Source organism: Aythya marila (assembly GCF_965140915.1).
Source record: "Aythya marila genome assembly, chromosome: 7".
Taxonomy (NCBI): Eukaryota; Metazoa; Chordata; class Aves; order Anseriformes; family Anatidae; genus Aythya; species Aythya marila.
Genome location: NC_139048.1, coordinates 14585719 through 14610471, shown reverse-complemented (window position 1 = coordinate 14610471; position 24753 = coordinate 14585719). Strand labels below are relative to the sequence as shown.

Below are 24753 nucleotides of genomic sequence, written 5' to 3'. Positions count from 1 at the left end.
GAGGGCAGCATTTATTGCAAGAGGGAATGCTGATAATGGCAAAATTCTCAGTGAAAATGCAGAAAAAGTATATATTGGATAAATATGAAACTTCTGTGTTTGGCAAAACAATCTCACACAGACTTTATAGTGATAACTGAGCACTTTGTGGTTTAGGTATCCTAACTCGTATTTCATCTGTTCCTTCCCTCTTCAGATCTGCTTCTGTTTCACAATTAAAATTAACGTGATTAACAACCATGTCACAGTAATTTTTTTCTATGAAAAGCAAAGCAAAGCAAAGAGCTTTCTATATGTCCATACATTGTTTACTATTTTGCATTGAGTTATGGGTTGATATTTTCCTGTTTCTTCCTCTTATTTGTATTTCCAGGGTATTTTTTGCTGCTCTTTGTGCTGCTTTCTCCCCTGGACCCGGAGCACAGCTGTTGCCTCTCCATGTCTCACTGGTTGGGAAATGCTGTCTTAAACTCTCTTCCCCAGAGATCCTCTTGACCTGTGCCCTGAATTTGTTCAAATTTGTTGGTTTTGTTTTTGTGCCTTTTTTTTTTTTAATACATTATCTTTAATCCATTCTTCTTGTTCCTTCACCATCTTAAATTGCAGAGCTTTGTGGTTTTGTAGGCACTTTCCCTCAAATTTGCTTCCAGTTTTGGACTATTAATCAACTTTCTGTCTGCCTCTCTGTTCCTGGGGACATGCAAAGAGCCTGCTTCTCACCTCTGCTCGAAGCCCAACGTATTCTTTGTACAGACACGAAACAAACAGACAAACAAAAAACAGAACAAACAAAACCAACCAAAAAAAAAACACCCAACAACCTCCTGTTCTGTTCTTCTGTTTCCCCTGCAAGTTATATCTTCTTATACCTATATTGCCCTTCAATGTGTTTCCATGTAGTATGGGTGAGGCTAAATGTTGTAGTTGTATATGAGGGCTTTGAAGCTTTCCTGTTTATTCTCCGTTCTCCTGGTTTTTATGTATAGACATAAAATGTGATCAAAAGGCTGTCCTGGTATTCTCACTCTGAGTTTTTCTCTGATCCGATTGCAATTTCCCTTACCCCCAACCTGTACCCTAAGCCTTGGTTTTAAGGCACCCAGCAGCTTTTGTGAGTGGCTCCCCTCAGACCTAGTTTCCAGTCCTGCTGGGTTGGAGGGCGTTACCTCAGTGCCCTCTCCCTCCTCACACAGACACTACTTTTTGCAGCATCCTCTCTCTGTCCTCCCTAAGCACATCAATATTGTTTCAGGTGATCCTAGATGTCAAGCGCAGTGGAGGTTTGTTGACGTAACTTGGTAGGACTTGTAGGACAGCAAATAGCCACCGAACTGGTTGCAATTTTGGAGAACTTGCCATACTGTGAAGATACAGAAGAGCTGCAAATAATACTGCTTAATGAAAATATAATTAGGTGTGGCTTGCTCCTAAAGTTGAGCTACCCCAAAGAAACAAAATCCTAGCCGGCAGTGGTACATATAGCAAGATCCAGTCACTAGGATCAAGACAGGTAAGGCTGGACTAGAAGCCAGGTGCTTATTTTGATCATGGACATTAAGAAATAATTGCAACATGTTTATGGGGATTGGCCAATTTCCCCAGAACAGTTTTTAAGCCTGTAATGGATACTTTTATGAAAGCTCAGTTCCGTCCTGCTGAAGCACCGGGTTTGACTTCTGCACTACTTGCATGCTCTCTGAGCTGCCTCGAGCAGGGCGTCAGGCTCGTGACACCGGTCTTTTCCGGCCTTCTGTCTGTGCCTCAAAAATCGGGTTCAGGCTCCACCCTGTGTGCTCTGGTACAAGATTCCCCAAAGATCAGCTGGGGAGAACTCCTGCCAAGCCGGGTCCCTCCAGCTGAGCCGTATCTGCTGAGCCCAGCCGCGGCGCGGAGCGGAGGAGCAGGAAGAGCCGGGGCCAGTTCCTTCAAATATTTTACAGATTAAGACCGGGGTCTGGGATCTGTGGGAAGGCAGAGGAGTTCACAGACCCCAGCGGGTTATGGTCCTCGCCGCAGCGCTGGCGGCCCGCGCCAATAATTGCTGTCTTCCCCATCCATCCAGCTTGGTTGTTCGCTATCGTGTTCAAATGCAATGACACTTCGTAATGTGGACAAGCCCTCTGACATTATTTTAGTGCAGCTGGAGGCATCTACTTTAGCCTTGAAAATGCCTCTTTCTTGGCAGTGCTTTGTGTTTATTATAATGCTGTCTGTAATGTGCAAAAGTACATTTCTTTTTTAACTTCCTTCTTTATGTACTAAAGAGTGTGGTTTTAATTAAGGATTTCAGATTGAAACATTTCCGGTTTTATGCGTTGTTTTTTGGTGGGGTGGTGTGGTGTTTTTTTGTGTTGTTTTTCTTTTTTTTTTTTTTTCAGGACAGTTTTCAGTTAAAATGTTTTAGAGTTTTGAAAAATACCAGATGCCCAGCTCACAAAGTGCGCGAAGAGCCCCAGTCACTCCCTCTTCCTCCCGGGGAAATCAGCTGCTCCGCTGGGCTGGAGCGGCTGGGGAAGGCGGATGGGATGGCAAGAAGGGGGTCGGCAGGCAGGAGACGGGCCAGGACAAGGGCTGGTTGTTTGCAGAGGTGCCTTGTGCCTCAGGCTCCATGCACAATAGGAAACGGAGATTCAGGCTCATAAAGTGTGAAACAACCTGATTTTTCTGAATTCTGGTTTTCCCCTCTGCATACGTGGAGATGGTGAGGGGAGCTGGGCAGGCGCAGATCCCTTACGAAGGGCAGAGCATCTCAGCTCGCTGCCTGCCCCTGCCATCCAGGCAGCCCGCAGGGATGCAAGGCCAACACAAACAACCTGTAAAACAACACAATTTACAGGGGAAAAAAAGGAACCAAACCAGGTTTTAGCCCTCCTGGTGGTAGAAGAGCTTAAGGATGTCCTACAACGCTCCCAACATTTTAGAAAACAGCAAGCAGTGAAAATTCTGTTCAAAGCAGGGTGCTTGGGCCAGTCCCATGATTTGGGGGAATTTGACTCATGATTTTTCCATGTCGGGACTTGGCAACACTGAAATCCTTGGTTTGAATTTGTTCCCGATGTGGTAGCTAAAGCTTCCTAATGTGGCTGTCGAGTCCCACTCTCCCCAGCCGCGGGACGAGACGTAGGGAGCTGAGTGTGGAACTGCGCCGTGGCGGCTCCGCGGATGCTGCTGGGTGGATCTGGCTCACGTCCCTGCACGAGGCTATTCCGAAGCGAGCTGTGCATCTGCCACATGACAGCAGATCAGGCAGTGAAGCAAGAGCACGATATTGGAGCTGCCAGCCTGGTTTACAGGAATGTGTGGTCTGGATGCACAGCTTGCCCAGGTTAGGCGTTTTGATGGGATTAAATGAACGTTAAAAACGCACTTGATACCTGGGATCAAGTGTGCCTGGGATGTTGCTCAGCACATGCTGCAGCTCACCATTTAGAAGAAAGCGCTGAAAACATTCATCCTCTTGATACAGTGATAGCACTGAAGGCACTGTCAGGAAAAAGCTTGTGTAAAGGAAACCTCAGCCTTGCAATGATGGCACCTCGGGATGGTGATGTAGGTGCACCTTGGCTGAGCAGCTTTGCGCAGGGAAATGGGTCCCCATGGTGTCTGCAGCACCCAGCATCACAGCAGGAGGTGGGCGTGGGGACAGGCACAATGCTTGTCCCTGTGTCTTGTCCACACCACACAGGGACAGTGGCCATGTCACTTCTCCTCCCTGGCAGCACAGAACTGGCTCTTTTCTGCACCTGAGAACACCTTTAAGCCCCCTGTGTCACCTAGAGCCCTGTCCCCCCTGCGAGGTGGCAGGGAGGTCACTCGCTCCTCCTGTCAGCCCTCCCCATCCACCCCCAGCTGCCTGCCTATTTGGGAGCTCGCAGATCGCTGAGTGCTTGAAGAGCTGACCACTTCTTGCCTATTTGGGAATGCTTTTAAATTGTTCCAGAAACTGCTGTTTGTTGATAAATTGGGGTGATCGTGGAGAAGTGTTTTAGCTAAACTGTGTAAAAGAAGGAATGAGCTGCAGCGCAGCACTGCCAGCTGTCATTGGATTTAGAAACACACATCATAGATTTTGCTGCTTTTCAGACAGCTGCGCTTATAGCTGCTCTTATAGCCATATAAAACAGTCATTCTGTCAGCAAACGTTCTGGCAGCCGAGCTGGGTTATATCTGCACTTGTGTTCCCAGCACTGGCGCCTTTGCTCGCCCTGCACCCGTAGGTGAAGCCAGGGGAAGGCAGATTTGTCCCACGGGCTGTGACAGCTCCCCAGCACCTGCGGGGCAGCTTCATGGAGATTAAGAGAAAAACACCACCCACACAGGCAGTGGTAGCACTTGTCTGCTGCTCCCTTGGTCATTAGGAAGGGGTGGTTGCTGTCCTTATGGGGTGTTTCAGGGTGCTTTACCCCAAATCTGTGGTTGATGCTGAAGATATTGGCTAGCTGGAGGTCAGACTTACAGAAAGTAAGAATAGACTTACAGAAAGTAAGTATAGACTTACTTTCTATAGCAGTGCTTGCAGAGATCAGCCCTCTGTGGTCCACTCCATTTGGACTTTGGAGCTCAAGTTGAGTCCCAGGGACCAGAGTTAGATTTTCAGGAATTTCTTTGAGGGAGAGGAGGTTGCACTGGAGCATCAAATTTGACATTTTTAACAGGGACAATATTACTTTGGGTAAAAACCTTGTTAAGGAAAGGCTTCCTGCATAACAGACCAGCTTTAAATGCCCACTCAAAGTGGTGCTTGTATATTTTACATAAGTTTTATTAGTTTTCTTTTATATGGAGTTGAAAGACCTCAAGCAAAATATCCTAACTACATAAGGGAGCAACTCCACAAGTGAGGCTTGAGAGTGAATTCTCATTGCACACAGTGTTTCACACCAGTGCCTTGTGCAAGCAGTGTCAGAAATAAGTGCAAGGCAGGTTGGTGCTGCCTCTTGGTGGAATGAGCTGCCTCCTGCAGTGACCCCGGGGGGCCCAGTGCCAGTACTGCAGGGTATGCTGAAGATCTGTGCCCTTGTCTTCTCTGGAGCCGTTTCCATGGCTAAGCTCAATGATTTGAGGTAGTGGATGTGGACAGGTGGTGACCACAGCCTCATTTTCTCTTGCTCTGGTCTTCTGCTCTGTTCAAACCTGTAGCCTTCTTGCTGCCCACCTCTAATTCTCTCTGAAAATTCTGAAGATGCTGGATTTCATCCTGATCAAAAAGGGAAAATGTCTTAAATCTCCAAGTTATGCAGCACAGGAAAACAGCTTTCCTAGCTGTAATGTGATCTTGGTTCCTGCCCAGGCACCAGGCTGGAACAGAGGGTTTGGAAATTGCCCCTCTGGCCATTATCTGAGCTTTACAGCACTTTGAGATTGAACCCAGATCCCACATCTCTTCTGAAGCTCCATGTCAGTATACACTTGTTCCTAGAAACCATTACTGTCCTGTGAGCTCTTTACCGTGTGAGGATGGAAAACAGAGCTATTCTGCTCATTTCAGCTCCTTTTTGCATGAAGGCAGAGCTGAGGGTTCATTCCTTTTTCTCACCATCCAAGGATTAAGCCCAATCCTGACTGTTATCCGACCTCGATACCATTTACACACTGAACCCGATGCCTACGGCTTTTATCTGAGCCCTTACAGCATTTGGAAGCAGGCCATGCCCCTTGTCTGGTATCAAAAGCATTATATTAATTTGGGATTCATTCCACAAAATGAGGCTGTCAGCCAGACTCCTTAGCAATTGGATATTGAACCCAGACCTCGTGGTTGTCTTCCAAGTTATATGCCAGCTGGGAACTCAGCCCACAATCCATGGCTGCCAGCCAAGCTCCTTATTGGCGAGAGATTGACACCAAGCCCCCAGACTGCTATTTCTGTACGGTGCTGTTATGGACTAAACCTAGCTCACGTGGTCAGCATAATCACCTCTGGATTGGCAACGAAATAAAATATCTAGTTAAAGACTTGAATGAATATCGAGGGTCAATGTTCAGCTGCTTAAAGACCAGGGATGATGACAACAATTCCCTTGGAACAAAGCCCCCTCGATACTCCGGGGGGAATAGCCCCAGATCCCCCATCTGTCATCCAGCTGGATGTGAAATCCAGCTTCTCATTAACACACAGCGCGCAGCATTGCTTTACTGGCGGGCAGCATTAAAGCCAGTCCCTTCAACTTCCAGGTATTCCTCAGATGGGGTTAAAGCAGATCCCCTTTCTGTAGCACCGTGAGGCTCTGCCAAAGCACTTCTGGTGGCTCAGAGCAGACCATCAGCACTGCACCTTGCCTTGGGATGCACTCCCCACTGCCCTGGGTGCAGGACGCCTGCAGTGTTTGCTTGCCAGCAAGACAAAGAAGAAGCCTGGGTGGTGAGATGAGAGCAAGGGGTGGTTCTGCACACCTCTGTCCTCTCTGGGAGACACCAGGAGCTTCACAAGGTAGAGGGAGCATTTCAGGTGAAATGTCCGTCTGTCTGAGGCGAGCAAACTTTTCCCTCCTGACAGCAATTTTGCCTGGGAATTCTTGAGCATCTTTACACCGTGTGGTTTTACTGCATAGCAAAACGCTTCAGAAGACTGAATTAAAACCAAACAGCTTCCCAGCTGGGATGGTCATCATTAGAATGCAATTTCCAGCAACTGTGTGGGTTTCTTGGTAGCCTCGAAAGCTTTAAAATTCGCTTTAAGCATCAACTTTGAAAGGATAGTTGAGTATACAGCTTGAATAGAAAAATCTTCCTGTGATTGTGTGGATCAAGCTGGATGTTATGGTGTGTACGGACAGAGGGGATGAGGCTTTTCCTCTGATCTAGTGGTGGTGATGAAGGCTGCTCTGTGGTGCTCTAACCGTGCACATTGTGAACAGGGGGGGAGGTCTGACTTCCCTGTCCAAAGCCTTGCCATGCCCGGGGACAGGAGCCATGGGAAGATTTCAAGCCAGTTTTGCAGACCTCTCCCATGGGGCTGGTGTTATTCTGATTGCCTGTTACATATCTTCTGATTCATATTTATTCACTAAGAAAACATCAAGTCCTTGCCACACACATGGTTTTCTGAGGACTTTAAGCCTGAGAGAGCCAGTGCAAATGGGATTCAGCTGGCTATGGTGGCAATTTATTTGTAAATAAATTTTCCATGTGCCCACTTGTTCCTCTGTCAGTGGGAATACCTTTCTTTTTCCATTCATCGTTCTCCCCAGCTTACTCATCTCCTGTCTGAACACTCTGTCCTGCCCTTCGTGCCCCCCTCCCTGCAAAGCTCTCCGTGGGCTTCTGTTTGCTCTTTGCCAGGTCTTTCCCAACCCCTTCACTCCGCTATCTCCTGCGGGGTGCTGGAGGGGCAGGGGATGCTGCTGCCTTTGGTGCTGGCATGAGGAGCCTGTTGCAGGGATGCTCCAGGCGTTTTCCAGAATTTATGGGTAATGCGGAGCTGAGCACTACCCGTGATTAGTTGAAATCGTTATTCCTAGAACTGCATTTCTTTGCTTTATAAACAGAAGGTCTCATCTGTTGCGCATTTGCTCGGTCTCAGCACTCCCTCTGTGCTTTCTCAGCTAACCTGAGGACGCAGGGAGTGCGGTGCTCTGGCACACGCTGTGCCTGCGGGAGGTGGTGGGGAAGGAGGGATGGGGCAGACGTGGTGAGCAGTGGAATGGAGCAAGAACAGGCTCTTCTCCCCCATCCTCTGGTTGGCTTCCCAGGGTTATGAAAGCCCCCAGCGTGTCATGCCGTGCCGTGCCATGCTGTGCTGTGCCCCTCACCCCTCCGCACCCCTCCGCCAGATCTCAGCCTTCCTCTCAGTGCACACACGAATTCCCACTTCTGCTGGGCCCTGCCAAAGCAGAATTCCTGAAGTAGACTAAAAAATGTGGAAGACTTTCAAACCCAGAAATTACTGAACTGTCCCTCTTACCAAAAGGCAGTCAAGGCTATGTTCTCTATCAAGTCTCCAGTATAATGTTTAATCCAGTAACTGTGACTGGAAACGCTTTCCAATTATTTTAAACTGCCAGAGATGTTTTAATACGCCTCAGATTTTGTGCTGGCATGCCGCAGAGTTAAGTGCCATCCATCCATCAGAGAACATTAAAATTTAGCCCAGTGTAAAAAGGAGGAAAAAGGGAAACGATCTCACAGAACGTACTTGCCCCATGAGCCCCACCACCATTTGTGGCCTCACAGACACCACCTCCTGCTTTGTCCCCCTCTGAGCAGGGCGAGAGGTCCAGGCAAAGAGCCAAAATCTCCAGTTCCTGTGCAGAGCTTCAGCTGAGGGCAGCAGTGGGAGCAGATCTTCACTCATTGCCAGTCAGCCCCATGCCTTGTAGGATGGCATTCACTTTCTAGATGTGTCCAGGCCTCTGCAACCGAGGATGTAAAGGGTCAGCAAGGCCCAAATAGCTTTTGAATTTCCTTTGTGCTCATGCCATGAGGTGCAAAGCTTCTGCCTGCTTGTTCCTGCTGCATGCTGCTCAGTATAACATCACTATGGCTAACTGGAACCACTGCCTTGGTTTTCAAGTCTACACACTCAGAATCGGGTGTTTTAGTGCTTTTTCTTATCCTGCTGTGTACAGGTTTCTTTACTTTTTTATTTTTTTTTACCTTATTCCCTCTGAGTGTGTGCACGTGCACCAGGCAGAGGGGGAGAAGGGGCAGCGAGAGCATCGTATAAATCCAGTTCTGCTCTATTAAGATTCATTCTGGTACAACAATGGCTTTCTCTATTGAAAAGCTTTGTGAAAGCCCTGCCTAATGATCTGTTAGCTGGGGAAAGGTTAAATTCCTGGAAGATTTTCTGTGTTTGATGAAGAAAAAATGGTGCAATTATCCAGAATTCAAAGTGAGCTTTAGCCAGCTGTTAATAATACTGTGATTCTTTGTGTTCTCATTACTCAGAAGTAACGTGGCCATCCCTAGTCATGGCAGTAAAATATTTATAGCCATTTCTTTTGGCCCTGTTTGTACTTATGGAGGGCTGGACATCACTCAAAGTCTACTAAATATGCTTCTTGTTGTGCTTTAGCCACCCATGACAGAGCTCTTCCCACCTAACTGCAGCTGAAAGTGATGGAGATGTAGAGTGGGGTGGCCAGGTGAGGTGGGACTGAAGGGCCTTTGGGCAACCTGTGCCAGCAGGGCATCAAGGCTCTGCCGAAGCCTCCGGAGGAGCTGGTGCTTCCCGATCTCCTCCATCCTACAGCAGCCATCCAGGGTAAAGGAGATAAGTGGGCTTGAGACCTGCCTGATGGCTCAAATAGGACTCGGAGGTGTCTGACAGTGTTTCCAGCTCTCCGTGGCCTTACTGTGCTCTGCAGGTTGGTGCATACTTGGGGAGCAGTCACGAGAGAGCTGTGTGTTTCCCCAGCACTCTGCCCTTCTCCGTGGAGGTTTCCAGCCTGGAAAGTCGTGGCAGAGCATGAAACACATGTGGCATCTCTGTGTGCAGGCGCGCAGAAATGAAACAAGTGTCATGGGGAAAATATCATTTCACAGTGGCAGGGCCTGGGCTGGGTTGAACAGACGGCTTGTTTCCTCTGGTGGATGCATGGAAAATCAATTCCCAGTCCTCTGCAGAGACTCCTAATGATGAACAAAATTCCTCCTGTAGCATTTAAGAACTAGGGCTGTTCTGCACGGTGAAAAGATTTCTTTTTTATCAGGGGAGCTGCAGGTGACACCTTTTGGCTGTCTTTGTGTTGCCGTCGAGGTGTCTGTCTTATCCTCTCCATAGCAATTCCATTTCAAGCACAGCTTTTTGCCTGGAGGTCTGAAGTAAATGAGTATTAAGTAACTGTATCTGTCTCTAATCCACTAAACATCCAGAAAACCAGCTAATATGCCTGAGCCAGCGGGATAAATACATTAGGTTAATCTAACTCAGCTACTTTTCGCTCAAACAACCAGTAGCGTTTAGGGAAAAAAAAGGCTGTACGAGGATTATTTATTTTCCACATTTTTCCTTTCTTCTTCCCATGCCTTTGCTGTGATCCATTAAACACTAACCACTCAGCTAACTGATTTCCCTGACCCCCTAAAGCATCACTTGAAAAATCAGCTCATTCATCTCAGACCCCGGGGACTGCCCCATGTTTGCTGAGGCTCTCGGTGGCCAGGAGAGGTGACGGGCTGAAGGCAGATGTAGGGCTGCGTGTGCTCATCCTGCCTGGTGCAGAAGGCTCACGGCTGTCACCGTGTCCCTCGTGCTGTGGCCCAGCTGTCATGGGTTGTAGGAGCTGTAGAGGGCTGCCACGCTGGTGGTTCCTCCTGCAGGTCTCCTCCTGTCCTCCCCAGGCTCTGCAGAGGTCTGCTCCAAAAGGACTGCCAGGCAGGATAAGCAGAGGAGAAGCTGAACCTCCCTTGCCAGGAGCAGATGAAAAGGGACGTTACAAAGTCCCTTGACTCTGGTAACACAGCCCCTAGCTCCGACACGGTGGTGGAGGGCATCCAAGTGTTGTTCAGCCCATGCTGGGAATCCTACCCCGGTCTCAAAGGTCAGGTGCATGTCTGTGGTTACAGACTTCACGGGGATGGCATCTGACCCTTGCTCAGCCACACAGAAGCCGAGGCCTGACGGACAGGAGGATCGTTTGAACCTCCCCGGATCTTGCTTTCCTTTGAACTACAAGCTGTGTTTTGTTTCTTCCCAGCCAGGTCTCTAGACAAACTCTATAACTTTGCTGACTGCTCTGGCCTCCACCTGATCTTTGCGCTGAATGCCCTGCGCCGAAACCCCAACAACTCCTGGAACAGCTCCAACGCCCTCAGCCTGCTGAAGTACAGTGCCAGCAAGAAATACAACATCTCCTGGGAGCTGGGCAACGGTGGGTGTGGGAACGGGGAGCCCCGGGGCGCAGCACACCGCAGCAGAGCCCTGCTCCCTTTGGAAGGGGTGTTGGCAGGTCCTGGGACACTTGGCCAGTTGGTTCAGAGGGATTTGGAGGTCCCTGCTATAAAGCAGTGTAGTGCTAAGACAGACCTGGTTTGTGTTAGAACCTCAGCTGGAAGTTTGGGTCAGTTGGTATGAATAAAAGAAATGTTCCTGCTGCCCCAGAGGTTGGGTACAGCTGGTCCTGGGGCGGGCAAAGCGGCAGCTGCATGGATTTGTAGGGCAGCTGCTGTGCCAGGGGTGCAGGCACACCATGGGGACAGGGGAATGACACCAACGTGCAGGTCCCTTGCCAGCCCACAGCCTAAGGGTCGCAGGAGGAGAAGCCCCACAGCATCCCAGCCCCTCCTGGCTGCTCCTGTGTGACAGCACGTGAGCACTCTCCAGCACTGGGGATGGGAGAGCAGAGCTGGCAAGCCGTGCCTGTCTGTTCTCGTTTGCCCAGAGCCCAACAACTACCGGACCCTGATCGGCCGCTCGGTGAACGGCAGCCAGCTGGGGAAGGACTACATCCAGCTGAGAAGCCTGCTGCAGCTTATCCGCACCTATTCCAGAGCAAACCTCTACGGGCCAAACATCGGGAGACCCAGAAAGAATGTCATCGCTCTCCTGGAAGGGTAAGTGACGTTGCTTTGACCCGGAAGGGACCAGAAAACCCTCCTGAAGCCCTTGCCATGTGGACAAGCTCTTCGGCTTCCCAGCAGCTGCCAGGACAGCTCAGACAACTCTGCACCAGGGCTTTGGGGATGTGGTTGTCTGCTTTCACAAAGGTCCCTGGTGGGATTTTGGGGAAATTACAGACAGAACGAGGTGCCCGCCTTGCTGGGATGCGAAGAAAATGCAGGGATGTGGTTGGGGGCTGCCACACGCCTGCAGGTTTCAGTGCCAGGAGGTGGGTCCTGGCACCTCATGCCAGTGCATACATGTATGTTGGCTCCTGGACACTTCACTCATCCCATTTGGCAGCTTCTCCCTATGCTTTCCCCACCTGTGCAGTGGGAGAGCCTGTAGCACCCTTCTCTGATGCCCAAGCCCTTTGGTCCTTCCTAGCCCAGACAAGCCCTACAGAGCAGGGGACAATGCGTGGCACAGAGCCACTGTCACAGCATTATTTCTCATCATTACTCACATTGATTTTGACCGGGCTACATAAACTGTTTTCCCAACTGTGGCACAGAGATTCAAATCCCTTTCACCAGCAGAGTTCATGACCTGTCTGGGACATGCCCTTTTCTCCCCTCTCGCTGTCCCTCGAGGAAAGGCTTGCCTATCGTGTTGTACCTGGGCACCACTCAGTGCTGCGGTGCTGCTCCAGCCAGCACGCCCCAGAATCAAACCCCTGTGATTCCAATTGGTGATTCTGACCCTCAGGCTTTAGATTCTTGGTTTATTTTTCACCCCTTTAGGTAAAAACGGCACTCAGGATCTGACAGAGATGCTGGGAGGTGGGTGTGCTGTCTGCTTCAAGTAATGGGTAGGACAACTGGCAGGTATTGGGTGTCGGGAGGCTGGAGAGAAGAGTGAGGAGAAGGAATGGTGACAGAGGGACTCAGACACCTGGAGGTGACATTGGACAGCTACAGGAACCAGGGAGGTGTGGGAGCCTGCTGGCAGCAGGAATTTGGGCCGTGGGGGCTCGAAGACCATCCAGCAGAGGGGAAATTCCCTGCAGGACTGTAAACAGAAACTCCAGCGCAGAGGGCTGGGCAGGGGGAGGTGTGGAAGGGGCTCTGCTGGGAGCAAAGCTGGGTCTCGCATTCATTAACATCTGCATGAATGATCTGGCAGAAACAATAAGCAGCACACTGATGCGGTCCCCGGCGAGGCAGGCAGGGAGCGAGGGCCAGATTCTCAGCTCTGCTGCAGCAGCACGAGGAGCCCCTGAAGCTGGTTGGCCCAGCTGCGACGCCAGCATCCCTCGTGCTGACAGCAGCTCCGGCACCACGGCCCTGGACACGCTGATGCCACACGGGCACACTGCTGGCTGCAGCCCCAAGGGTTAGCTCAGGGCGCTGCAAAGAGCTGGAGCAGCCTCGAGCAGCAGGAAGCCTATTAGCGCCAGGAGGAGCAGGCTGAGGAAGGAAAACAACGGGGATGAGAGCCAAGCAGCTCTCCGAGAAGGGGAAGTGACCCGGGAGCAGGGCTGTGGTGTGCCATGGGGTGGGAAGGACAGCAGCAACCCAGCCTCGGATGGAAGGGAAGGAGGTTTGTGAGAGGTAGGGTGTGAGCCGGGTGGAGGGGGCTCTCCAGACCTCCACGCTAGTCTAAAAGAGCTGTAAGGAGCACACCCGTCCTCTGAGCTGCATGCTACTACCCCACTGCCATCCCTGCCCACCAGGGTGACACTGGTTCCCATTGCTCAAAGTGCTTCTCTCCCCTGTGGGACATCCTTGTGTCCCTGTGGCAAGCAGCATGTGCCTCCACGGCCTTAATTAAATGGCAAATTAAGTGATGACACAGGGTTAAACATTCATTTGCAGTATTCAGAACCAGAGTTACAATAAGACAGACAAATAAAACCCAGTGCCTAAGCTGCTTGAGAGCCTGAGCTTTGCTCCTAGCAGCTCCCCAAGGTCTCTTCAGTACTCTGGGTTTGTGCTACCGAGAGCTGCCTGCCTGCTGCAGGAACTGTACAGAGCTGGGATGTGACAGCCTGTACCTGGAGCTGGCACAGCCAAGGCGTGCCCCTGGAGATCCTGGGGGAGCCCAAAAAGCCAGCAGACAGGAGAGAGGAGGAGGAATTTAGGAATTTAGGTATTTTATTTTTAAAATGTGGTCAACAGCAGAAGTGAACCAGCTAGGAAGAGAGAAGCCAGATCGAAGATTGTGATGTGAGCACTAAGGCTGGAGATGAGACACCCCCGCGCAGAAGACAGGATGGGCGGCTGGCTTGCTAGGCAAGCAGTGCCCTGTTACACAAAGTGCAGGAGTGAATTTTGGTGGGGTGGAAGTGAGCTGAACTGGGAAGGGAGAGTTCAGAGAGAACCAGGGAATGGCTGCCAGCAGTAGAACACAGAAGATGTTCTCCAGGGAAAGACTCCAGAGCTACCTGAAGTGCTGAAACACCCAGAGAAAAGTCTCACTGCCAAGCACCACATAAAATTACATTTCCCTGTTGCTGCAGAGCTCCTGCACCACCCTGCCCAGGGCAATGGCTCAGAGTGGCCACAGTGCCACCACGCATGCCAGTACTACCTTGGGCTGCCCCATCTTGCAGACCAGCCCCAAATTGCTGCCACGGGGACGGGCTCTGCAGTGCCAGAGCACTGCTGTGGCCCTGCTGCACGGGAGGGTAGGCACCGTGTCCTCTGAGTGTGCAGGTGCAAGGGGGAATTTGTCCAGACCCAGCTCACGGTTGAGTTTGATGAGGTGTTAATTAGACCATTCATGCAGCCTGAGCTGTTGGAGAGCAGACCACCTTAGCTACCTACAGGGTCTGTAGGTATAGGCATCCCAGAACTGCTCAGAGTTTGAAAAAAAAAAAAAAAGTGGGATTTTAAGGAATTAACATAGATTTTAACAGCAGATCAGGAATCAGACACAAAGGTTAATGCATCGCTTAATCACAATTTCAGTGCTGGAAGAGCAGAAACACGAGGGAGAGCTATTAGGAAGAAGAGATGCTGACATGTGTTAAAGCTCACGACATTTGGTACAGATCTCAGGCTGACGTGTCCGGACAGATACGGCTGGGGGTCTTGTCATTTATTGTTCCTCGGCTGGAGGAGCCTAGTCTCCACTGGACACTCACAGGCTTCGACTTGTGACCTCTGCCGTGGCTAGAGGTGCAGTGGCAGGAGACTGCTGGCATCTTGTCTTCTGATGCCTGAGGCCAGCCTCTTTGAGCAATGTGCTCCCTGTGGGAATATTTTCCATTGCCCTCAAAGAAAGATGCTGCTGGTGGTGGGGTGCCTGGTGGGTTATGGGGCACAGGAGCACAGCACGTGGCTGTGGGACACACCTCCCCACCCTCAGCCCTGCTCCATGCATCCACAGATAGTGGGTTTCAGGAAGAAACACAGGTATTTGGCCTGTCCTCTTGCTGACAAGGGCTTCTGCCCTCTCTGCCACACAAGCACCGCAGCTTCACCCTTTTCTAAACTACAGCTAGGCTTGTGGCACAGGCTGTACCAGGATATTGAACAGGTCGAGAGCAGGAATTTTATGCAAAAAAAAGCAAGCCACAGGACAGGAATTAATGATACAAAGGGAAGGACACTGCAGTGTAAACTCAAATTTGGGTAGTGTTAAGCTTGTGAATGAAGGCATTCATAAATGCACTGAACTGAGACGTGAGGGACGTGATGAGGCATTTTGCAGCTGGTTTTACAGCAGGAATGAAGATCTGAGATATAAGCAAAGGATCTAGCTGTTGCTTTTTCAGGGGGAAAGATTCAAGGCAATTTCTGTGACTGAAATTTGATCTGGCTGGCAAGCCAAAATCGCTGTCACAGGTATAGGGAGAACGAGCTGGTAGGAAAAGACATAAATGAGATGATACCGCTGCATAGATACATGGCGTACCTTCATCCTGGCTGCTATCTACAATCTTGGTCATTCAATCTCAGAAAAGATGTAATAGAACCAGAAAGGCAGCAGAGAGGAGCCAAGGGTGTGCGGAGGTGTGTGACGTCTGCCACGTGAGAGGAGATTGAGTGGGCTGTGCTTTCTCCTACAATTCAGGCAGCGGGTTGGAAGGAAGCTTTGGAAGGCTTTGTGACACAGCGCGCATGGCATTGCAGGAGTTGTCATCAGTGTGAGATCAGAAAGGGACTGGACAAACTGATGGTGGGGATACGTGCCAGTGGTGTGGTGCGATGCAGCCCCAGGAGCCCTGGGGAGCAGATCGCACAGCTGGGTGGTGCAGCCCGCACCAAAGCTCTTTCTGCCAGAAGGCTTGGCCAGCCCTGAGGCAGATCCTGCTGGTTGCAGAAAGGTGGTGCTGAGCAGAAAGAGAATGTGATATCACAGCAAGTTTTTACATAGTCCCCAGTGGGCTCTGCTCCCCAGAGGGAAGTCTGGTCTGAAGCCTGGCATGCAGGTCAAAGTCCTTGCAGCAGCTGGGATCTCTGAGTGCTGCTGCAGGTATTTGTGCTTCTGGAAACCTTGTACTATGTGGGTTTGTTTTTTTTTTTCCCCATCACAGTCAGCAGATAAAGGCGCACCTGATTATTTTGTTTGTTTTATAGCAGCCACCCTCAGGTCTCAATTTGTTCAGTTTATTGGGTGAAAATTTGGGCTAGAGACCCATAGTCAGGCAGGCCTTAGGATGGCAAAGAGGACACAGCTGTATGTGCAGAGGCTGCTCCAGCAGTTAGTGCTGGAGCCAGAGAATGGGTGCTGGCCCTGTTGGGTTTACCAGAAGGGTGGCAAGGCAGAAAAATCAGTGCAGATGGGAGCGTGCTCCACTCCAGGGCCTGACGCTGGCCCCATTTTCCAGAGCTGCTCTTCTGGTGTCAAAGCCCTGGCACAGTTTGCTTTCACAGTACTCCAAGGAGTAAGAGATGCAATAAGCCACGTTTCTTATGTCCAGCCCCAGGAGCCGGGACATGCTGAACCACCTGGGGGCTGCGAGGTGGTGATTTGTCTGCCTCCTGCAGCTGTATTCTCTGTTACAGGATCACTTTTTTATTATTTTTTTTTTATGTCAAGGTTGACAATCTGCAATTACCTTCATGGGAAAGAGATTTCCAAACGCAGATGGCTCTTTAATGTATCAGGAATAATCCTAGGAAGTTCCAGTGGCTGGAGGCTGAAACCAGACACATTCAGATGAGGAATAACACACTTGGAGGCTAATTAACCATGGGAGCAATTTGCTTAAGGTTGCAGTGGGTGCTCGGGGACTGGCGAGCAATGGATCAGGACAAGAGATGTATTCCCGAGACGTGCCCACGCTCAGATGAGGGTTGTGAGATGCCTGGGGAGGTACTCTAAGAGGTCAGACACGAGGTGGGGTTTCACAGCACAGAGGTTTGGGGGCAGAGGCAGTGCAGCAGCCCTCCTGCCCTGTCCTCAGGGTGCTGCCCTGTGTCACACCAGCAGTTCCTTTCTGGGCTTCCAGCTGCTCTGGGTGTCTGATCCAAGCCCCACCAGATTTTGAGGATGCTGAAACTTGTTGGGATTTCTGCTGTGTGGAAGCCCAACCACATCGCAGTATCTGGGGTCGGCCACCCCACGCTTGTCCCTCTGCTCCTAGGGGGTGACTCTCTGCACGTGCACCGTGGCGTCTGTCGGTGCTCGCAGAGCCCAGGCTCGGGAGGATGGCAGATTTACTGCACCGGCACGGAGCATCTGGGCGGCACATGTGCAGGGGAGCTGATCCATGCCGGAAGCCTCTGGACCGCTCTGCCTGCGTGGTGCTGCACATGTGTGCATCGTGCGCTCCAGGAAATCCCAGGCAGACGTGTGCCAGCACTGGTCGGACTGCAGGGCTGTACGGAGCTTCACTGGCCTCAAAATCCACGGCTCGAGCAGTACAGGTGCTAGAGGAATAAAGGGATTACTAACATCTGTATTCCTGAGCTGCAGATATTCAAGTACCTGTGCATCACTTGGTCTCCACCTGCCCCAGGCTTTCATCTCCAGCCCCAGCAGTACAGCTTGTTGGCTGTTGAGCTGATCCCGGTTCCCTTTGGAGGGTAGAGGCCAACACCCAAGTTATCTGGGATGCCCCAGGCACAACTCCATCATTAAGGCAGGGCCCAAAGCTTTAGCAGGACATTTTGATCTTCTTTCTGTGAAAATCTCAATAAAAAGGCAGAAAAAAAGAAACAGGAAAAAAAAAATCCAGAAATCAAAATTTGAGCTAGATATGCATCTTTTACGTTAAGATTTAAAAATGACTAGAAATATTCAATTTATTTCACTTTTATGGAGATAGAAGAGGAAAACTGAGCAATCCAGGACCTTTTCTTTGAAGCCTTTGGTCTGCAGAATGCTGCTTGTGTCCTAGAACAAAATTTTCCCAGGAGCTTATTAACAAGAAGTCAATTATTTTCCCTGGGAGATGGGGCAGGCAGAAGCAATGCTTCTGCTCCAGGGGTGCTGGCTGTTGTTGGGGGGTTGCTTTGCTTTCAGTCCCTGCACAAAGTCCGGTGTGGTGGGTGTGCAAGGGGTGAGTTTTGCAGAAGAGCAGCCTCAGGGGCACCTCCATGGAGATGGGTACAGAAGCCCCTTTTCCCCTTAAGCCAGACACCCTGTGCATGCAGCACAGATTTCATGCTTTGTGCTCCCTCCCTGTGCAGCTGGGGGGAGATGTCCCCAGTGCCACCGCTCCAACCAGGCCCTGGGAGAGACACGAAGCAGCACTGAGGAGCAACCCTGGGAACTGACAGCCCCCGCCCTGCTGGGCAGCGGGAGCAGCAGCACATCAGCGCTATTACAGCGTGTTATTGTTTTTCCATTTCTAATTGTGTCTCTTCCCTCCTGTCCACAGGGATTTATTACCTCTGCCTCTGCCAGTGTCCTCTTATGCTTCACAGGGTCCAGCTGCCCTTTTGTCCCAGCCTGTAATTGACCATCGTCATTAATTTAAAGTCGGAATGATTGTTTCCGAGCTATATTTAGGCTGAAGTTGCTGCTCTTGTTTCAGACCTGATTAGAGGCTCGTGTGCTGCAAAGCTTGCTGCTGTTCCCTGCCTCGCCAGCTGCTCTGATCAGAGGTCTTCCCTCTCCCCACAAACCTCCCCCTTTCCCTCCCACCCTCGTTGCAGGCCTGGAGGGGCTGTAGGACTCGCAGCTCCTTTCCCTGGAGCAGCTCCTGGATCTCCGTGCACCAAAGAGCATCATCAGGTTCTCTTGGCCAAACTGGTGGATGAATCCCCTGATCTCTAAAAAACGGAGCCCAGAAAAGAACACCAGAACAAGGCGAGCATGTAGCAGTGCTTGTCCAGCCTTTCCTCCCATCCTCCAACGCTCAGGGGCTTCCCGAGCTGGGGGTGGCACCTTTGCATCTAATAGCTTTGCTGGGTTTTAATCCCACTAATTTTCCCCGTCCCAGCTTGAGTCCAGGAAGGGGTCCCTCATCTTAAATACATGTTGGGTGAAGAAGTGTCTCTTTCTAAGATGGGCGGTTAAAGCTTTTTCTCTAATCAGTGTTGAAAGCTGTTGCTTTCATAGAACTAACTACATACCCAAGACCTTGTCCCTAACTGCTGCTGTCTTCAGAGAGACCCCCACCTGCCCCAAAACAGTGCTGTGCTCACTACAAGCATTTGAATTAAATATGATTTATTCTTTCAGTTAAAGGATGCACAGATCTCATCGGAAAGGATCTGACCACACCGTGAGCATGGTGACCATCTCTGGGATCCTGTGGTGTAGGATGGGCATCGGCTGTTTTCGCATTGCCCCCGTGCTTATGGACGCCTGTAACAACACTGGGCTTATTTCCTTTCTTCCTCTGTTTCCCACAGGTTCATGAAAGTGGCTGGCAGCACGGTGGATGCTGTTACCTGGCAACAGTAGGTATTCACCATTCCTCCTGCTTTCCTGCACTAACCACAGCGATCTGACCACGTCCAGGGCAGGACTAATGGGCTGGCTGGGTGGGGAAGGGGGCAGATCGCGGGAGCCACCTCTGCTGTGCTTGCACTGCCTTTAAATAGGAAAAGGAGGCACTGCCCCTCCTTCTGGGGCCTCTGGAGCGAACAGAGGAGGGGATGTGTCCACCTCCAACACTGTGCATGAGGCAGAGGCCAAAACCACCTGCCCGCAGGAAACCAAGCCCTGCTGTGGAGCGCTGCATCCACAGCTTGGGGTGCTGGACGGGGTGGGGAGGAGAGGGAGGGAAAAGATGCATGTGGTGGAGCCAGGGGACTGCCTGGGAGCCCTTTTCCTTCCTCCCCATGACCACTGGCCCAAAGCTAAGCTGAGGGCACTCTCCTTTGGAAGCAGAGGACAGGGTGAGACCCTTTGTTTCCTAAAAAATTGTATTTGCTCTGGTACTTTGGGCACAGGAGCTGGGGTCTCAGTTCCCGGGTGGGTCCTCAGCAGCCAGCGCTCTGGGGGTACTCAGGGGGTTGCTGGAGCAGAGCAGCATGGCAATTCAGGGCTCCCTGGCCAGGGTGCAAAGGCATCTGCTCCACTCCTGCAGATCCCACTTGCTCTCACAAACCCATCTGGAGACCTGCAGAAAAGAGCTCGGAGGCTTTTAAGACACAAGGATACCTTGTGAGCGCACCCGGGGTCTCTGTGCCATTGCGTGAGCCTGGGAGCCTCCTGCAAAAGCAACGTCTGCGTCTGAGAGTGGTTTACGGCCGTGGAGCCGGCTGGCACCCGGCAGGTGCCGTTCCTCGGGGAGCTGGGGCTGCGGCGCTGTGCCGTGCGGCTTCCCTGCAGCAGCAGCAGCTCGGTGCGAGCGGGGCAGCGGGGTAGCAGAGCGCTTGGAGCAGGATTTGTGTTACTTACAGGCTCACGCTGTGCAATGATGATCTATGTCTCAGCTGGGAGTTTGCTTTTCATGATTACACGATGTGCTGATCGCATTTACTTAGTCCAGGAATTCGCTTGCTGAAACGGGGCTTGATGGCTGGGCCAAGCCCTTGGATGAGCTGCAGGAACAAACGTCCAGCCTTCGCGCAGGGGAACTGCAGCCCGGCGTGCAGGGAACTGCCCGCACGACGCCTTGCAAACCCTTCCTGGCAGGAGCAGGGCAAGGTGCAGCAGGCAGGGCGGATGGCACAGCCCCTGCAGGCAGGCAGAGCAGCCAGGACACGGCATGCTTAAAGCTTCCACCCAAGCACGGGAGCTGCTTCTCCCCCGGCCCGGGTTTCCAGCTCGGGAGGGTTGCACCCGTATGCTTTTGTGAGGACTGGCAATGGCCACGGCTCCAATCTGGGCTTCTGTACTGTTTATGAGTAAATGTCAAAACAGTGTCTCATCCCTCTGCTCCAAACAGCAAAACAAAACAAAACAAGGTCCTTTGTATCCAAGAAGAAAATTATTAGCAGGAAACTGAACTGCTGTCTAACTGCAAGCACGAGCCTTTCTGTTCCAAACCCTAGCGTCCTCCCGGGATATTGGTAATAAATTTGTCAAATCTGTTATTCCTTTGAAAAGGTTGTGCTCCATCCAGAGAGGGAATTGAGTGGGGAATACGTTGCAGGGATCCCTATCATCTGTGCGAAAACACACGACTGTTCCCTCTTCTTGAAATACATCTGACAGAGAAGTGACACTGGGTGTAAATAAGCAGACTTGCCAGCCTTTCTTAGTATGGTTTCACTTACATATGTAACTCAGCATGTGTGCCTCCCTCTTCAGAAGTAATGTGTTGCTGGAGAGGGATGTGTGAATGGCTTAGAAATGCTCAGGGAATTTCCACTAGCAGAGGGTGTGGCAGGTGGGACTGACAGTGGCTCGGAGAGTTTTGGCGTTTCTCGTGCAATTTAGTTTATGTTTGGTTAGGAGTAAATGCTCGGTTTATTGCAGACCCCCTCTGCCTCTGGAAGCACGTTTCCACCGCTCAGAAACCTTCCCAAAGCTGTATCTCCTCTTGGCTCTGCTCCGGAGCTCGGTGTTCCTGCACACGTTCAAGATTCATTGCCTCCTTAACCTGCAGCCGTGCCTTGGGCCCATTCCTGTGCGTGGCTGCGCGGCTGGTTTTCCATCTCAAGTGCTGTGCAGGGCTCCAAGTTCAGCTAATTTAATGGGCAAATTCCCTTTGTGCAGCACTCAAATCCCCATTAATTGTGGGGAAGGTAAATGCTCACGTCTTCAAAGCCAGTGGACAGCTGTCCCTTTAGATCTTTGGAGAATACCATGTTACCTTCCAGGATGGAAACTCACCCACATTATATGGCAAAGCAGCGGTGCCAAGCACACAGACATGCGTGGGATGCTACTTAAAGTGCTTTAATTGGGTTGGGTTTGGATGACATCCCTTCTGGCCTCGATACGTGGAATATTCAGGCAGAGATGCTCCTGAGGTGGCAGCGGTGGCAGGACCCGTGCCCCTCTTTGGGGAGATGCTCAGGGACGGGGCCACCCGTGTCGGCAGAGGTGTCCCGGTCTGGTGGCAGCCGGGTGTGATGCTGACGGCCGGGTTGGCCCCGCTCGTGTCCCCGACAGGCCCTAATTCCGAGCAGACTCTCCCCGTAGCGGCAGGCAACAAAGTAGATCCGGAAATTCCTGAGCTTTGGGAAGTGGGCTTTAATGTAATTAGCTGCAACAGAAGAAGAGGTCAGATAATAGGGGCAAAGGTTTCTCTTTAAAATGAAAGGGGAGGTAAACGAAACCAGCTGCCCAGGAGCCAGTGCACTGCCTTCATTAAGTATGGTTCGGTGCTTGTGGTGCCAGCAGAAAGCTGCGGATCCTTCCAGAAAAGCATTGCAGGGGTGGCAGGAGGCGCAGGGGTGGCAGGGCAGGGGCGTGCTGCCAGCCCCTCTCCGGCACCGGGGCACCTCCAGCTCAGCCGTGCCCCATTGTGCTCCCTGCAGTGCTTTTTGGTGGGCTGCTGCCTTTTCTTTGCTCCCAGGCTGTGGCTGCAGCTAGGTTTTAGGGCCAGGCACGGGGTGCTGGCACAGGCCGTGGCTCACCCCATTGCTGGGTCCTGCCCATGATGCTGTGTCTGCCTCCGGGGCGATACAGTGGGGCCTCCCCCAGCACACTGTGCTGAGCCCCTCCTGGGTTCCTGTGGTATATCTGAAGGGGGTTTTCCAGCAGTGGGGTACCCCTTGCTCTGCAATGGGCTTGGCTCTGTACAGCACACCGATGTACAGGACACCCAAGGAGGCTGCACGTGGCCCTTCCTCAGAGATATGTCTCATCCAGACTTTATTTGCTCCATCCCTCTTTTCCTTAGCCGGCCCTTGTATTCCTGTGGATAGGTAGATAGCCTGTCTGCAGGGATGGAGCATCGAACTGGGGGACACATTGAGCCAGCCCCGAGTGCAGTCGCACTACCTAGTGCTCCCTGTACCAGGAGAAACCATGTGCTCTGTGCCCGTGCATCCTTCAGGACCAGCACCGGTGCCATGTCATACCCAGAACCCATCCATCAGCCTGGGCTGGAGCTGCTCTGCTTCTCCCTGAGCCTCCACAGACCCCGTGCTGCTCGGGGGGGGGACCTGACCATGCATGTCCTTTGGCCTCAGACCTCAGCAGGGGGGCTGCAGCCCTGGTGCTGCCTCTGCCCCTGCCTGTGCATGGTGCTGTTTCTGCTGCTGCTGCCCGGGGACGTGCTCGGCAGCGCCGGGGCTCTGCAGCTGCTGCTGGCGGTTTCGAAGGTTGGAGCGTTGTGGCTGTTATGGGTTTTTTGTTTTGTTTTGTTGTAAGTCAAGTGCACTGAGTCATTGTGAATATCAGAAAAGCTGCAGCCTGTGCTCTTGGGAATCATCCACGCCTAACGCTCGCTTCTTCTGCTTTGAGGATCTGTCGCTTGTTTGCGTTCTGTGCAGATTTCTGTGCTGCCCTAGCTGACAGCTGAGGTTCTCTAAAGGAAATGCACTAACGTGCCACTAAGCCTACAGCCGCAGATGACCCCCCTGTCATCAGTGTACTTCCCTGGTACCAAAGCAGCACAGACACCCACACCTCTCCTCTCACAGGGCTTGTGCAACTGGTGCCACTTTTCCTCCTAACCAGTTTGGAGGTGTTGAAAGGACTTGTTGTTGTCCCAAAACTTGCAAGGCAGATCTGCAAGAGGTCTCTGGCGATCTCAGAGAAATCCTGGGACTGTCTCCAAGCTCCATGTAAAAACCCAAAGCCACGGTGCTGCCCTCCTTGCTGCCCCGAGGGGCGAGCTGTTAGCAAGATTTCCTGGGATCAAAGCAGGTTGATTTCTGCTTTTCATCCCCGCACCAACCCCAATTTCTCTGGCTGGTTAATGCAGGTGTGAAATAACTGTGAGTAACTCTGCCCCAGGTCTTAAAGGTTAAAGCTGAGATCTTGTCCCCTGCTGGCAGCAGAGCTGTAGGTGAGAGCACACCTTGCTGGAGGAGGATCCAACCAGAGGGTGCCAGCTTGCCTTTGGTTTCTGAGGGTCTCTTCTGGGCTCTGAGATTGCGTTGGTTTTACAAGCTGAGCCCACGGGCTGAGGTCTCACAAACTCCATCCTCTCCCACTTCACACAACCTCCCTTTTACAGCCCTGCAGCCAGTTTTCAGCCCAGGTGATGTGTGTTTTTTTTGTCCACAGCAGTCCAAAAAATCGTTTCTGTTCAGTTCTTAAGTGCTGTAGTAAAATCCAAACATCTGCCATCCCCAGAGTCCACTGCTTTGTAATTTTGTCTTAAAAAGTGATCTCTGTAAGCCCCCTGGCTGCCTGCTGCTCAGACCCGCTGTCCTCTCGGCAGTCAGCAGCTCGGTGAGCGATGGCAAGCGCTTCCCAAGCCCCCCACCCGGAGATAATCTCTGCCCTTGCAGTCAGCACAGATGTGCCAAAATTTTCTTCCCTATTTCCCCCTGATACAAAACTCTGGGGTGAAGCCGGGGTCTGGCTGGCACGATCCTGACTTTCACTGCGGGACACAGCTGGAACCACGCACCTGGGAGAGGATTTGCAGAGCAGACCTTTGGTGTTTAGGGCATCTGCAAGCTGAGCTGTAATTCGTTCCTGCTCTGGGCCAGTGCTGGCTGCTTTCTCCCTGCAGCCCTGCACAGCTCCAAGCTTACCCTGTTACCTATCACTGGGTCGGAGCAGTGAGAGGCAAGAATCCTCTCTGAGCATTCGAATGTGCATGTTGCACGTGTGCCGTGTGCTCAGGCTGAGGCTGATTTAGGCTGCAGCATCCTTTGGGGGGGCTCCTGCCCTCACCTTCCTGCACCCGCGTAGAGAGGGGTTTGCTGACAGCGTCTCTGCAAGGAAACATTGCTGCTGCCTCTCGTCTCTGCTGGTCCTGGTCCTAGAGAGACAGCAACGTTCAGCACCAG

General features: G+C 51.6%; 1 protein-coding gene across 2 annotated transcripts in view; it reads left to right on the top strand.

The window, feature by feature from the left end:
* Nucleotides 1-24753, top strand: part of HPSE2 (heparanase 2 (inactive)) — a 97490-nt gene that overhangs the window by 57455 nt on the left and 15282 nt on the right. For both annotated transcript variants that reach the window (XM_082765330.1, XM_082765329.1), the window contains 3 exons: nucleotides 10641-10814; nucleotides 11325-11496; nucleotides 19297-19344. In XM_082765330.1, coding sequence (XP_082621456.1) covers nucleotides 10641-10814; nucleotides 11325-11496; nucleotides 19297-19344 — 394 coding nt within the window. The remainder of the gene's footprint in view (nucleotides 1-10640; nucleotides 10815-11324; nucleotides 11497-19296; nucleotides 19345-24753) is intronic.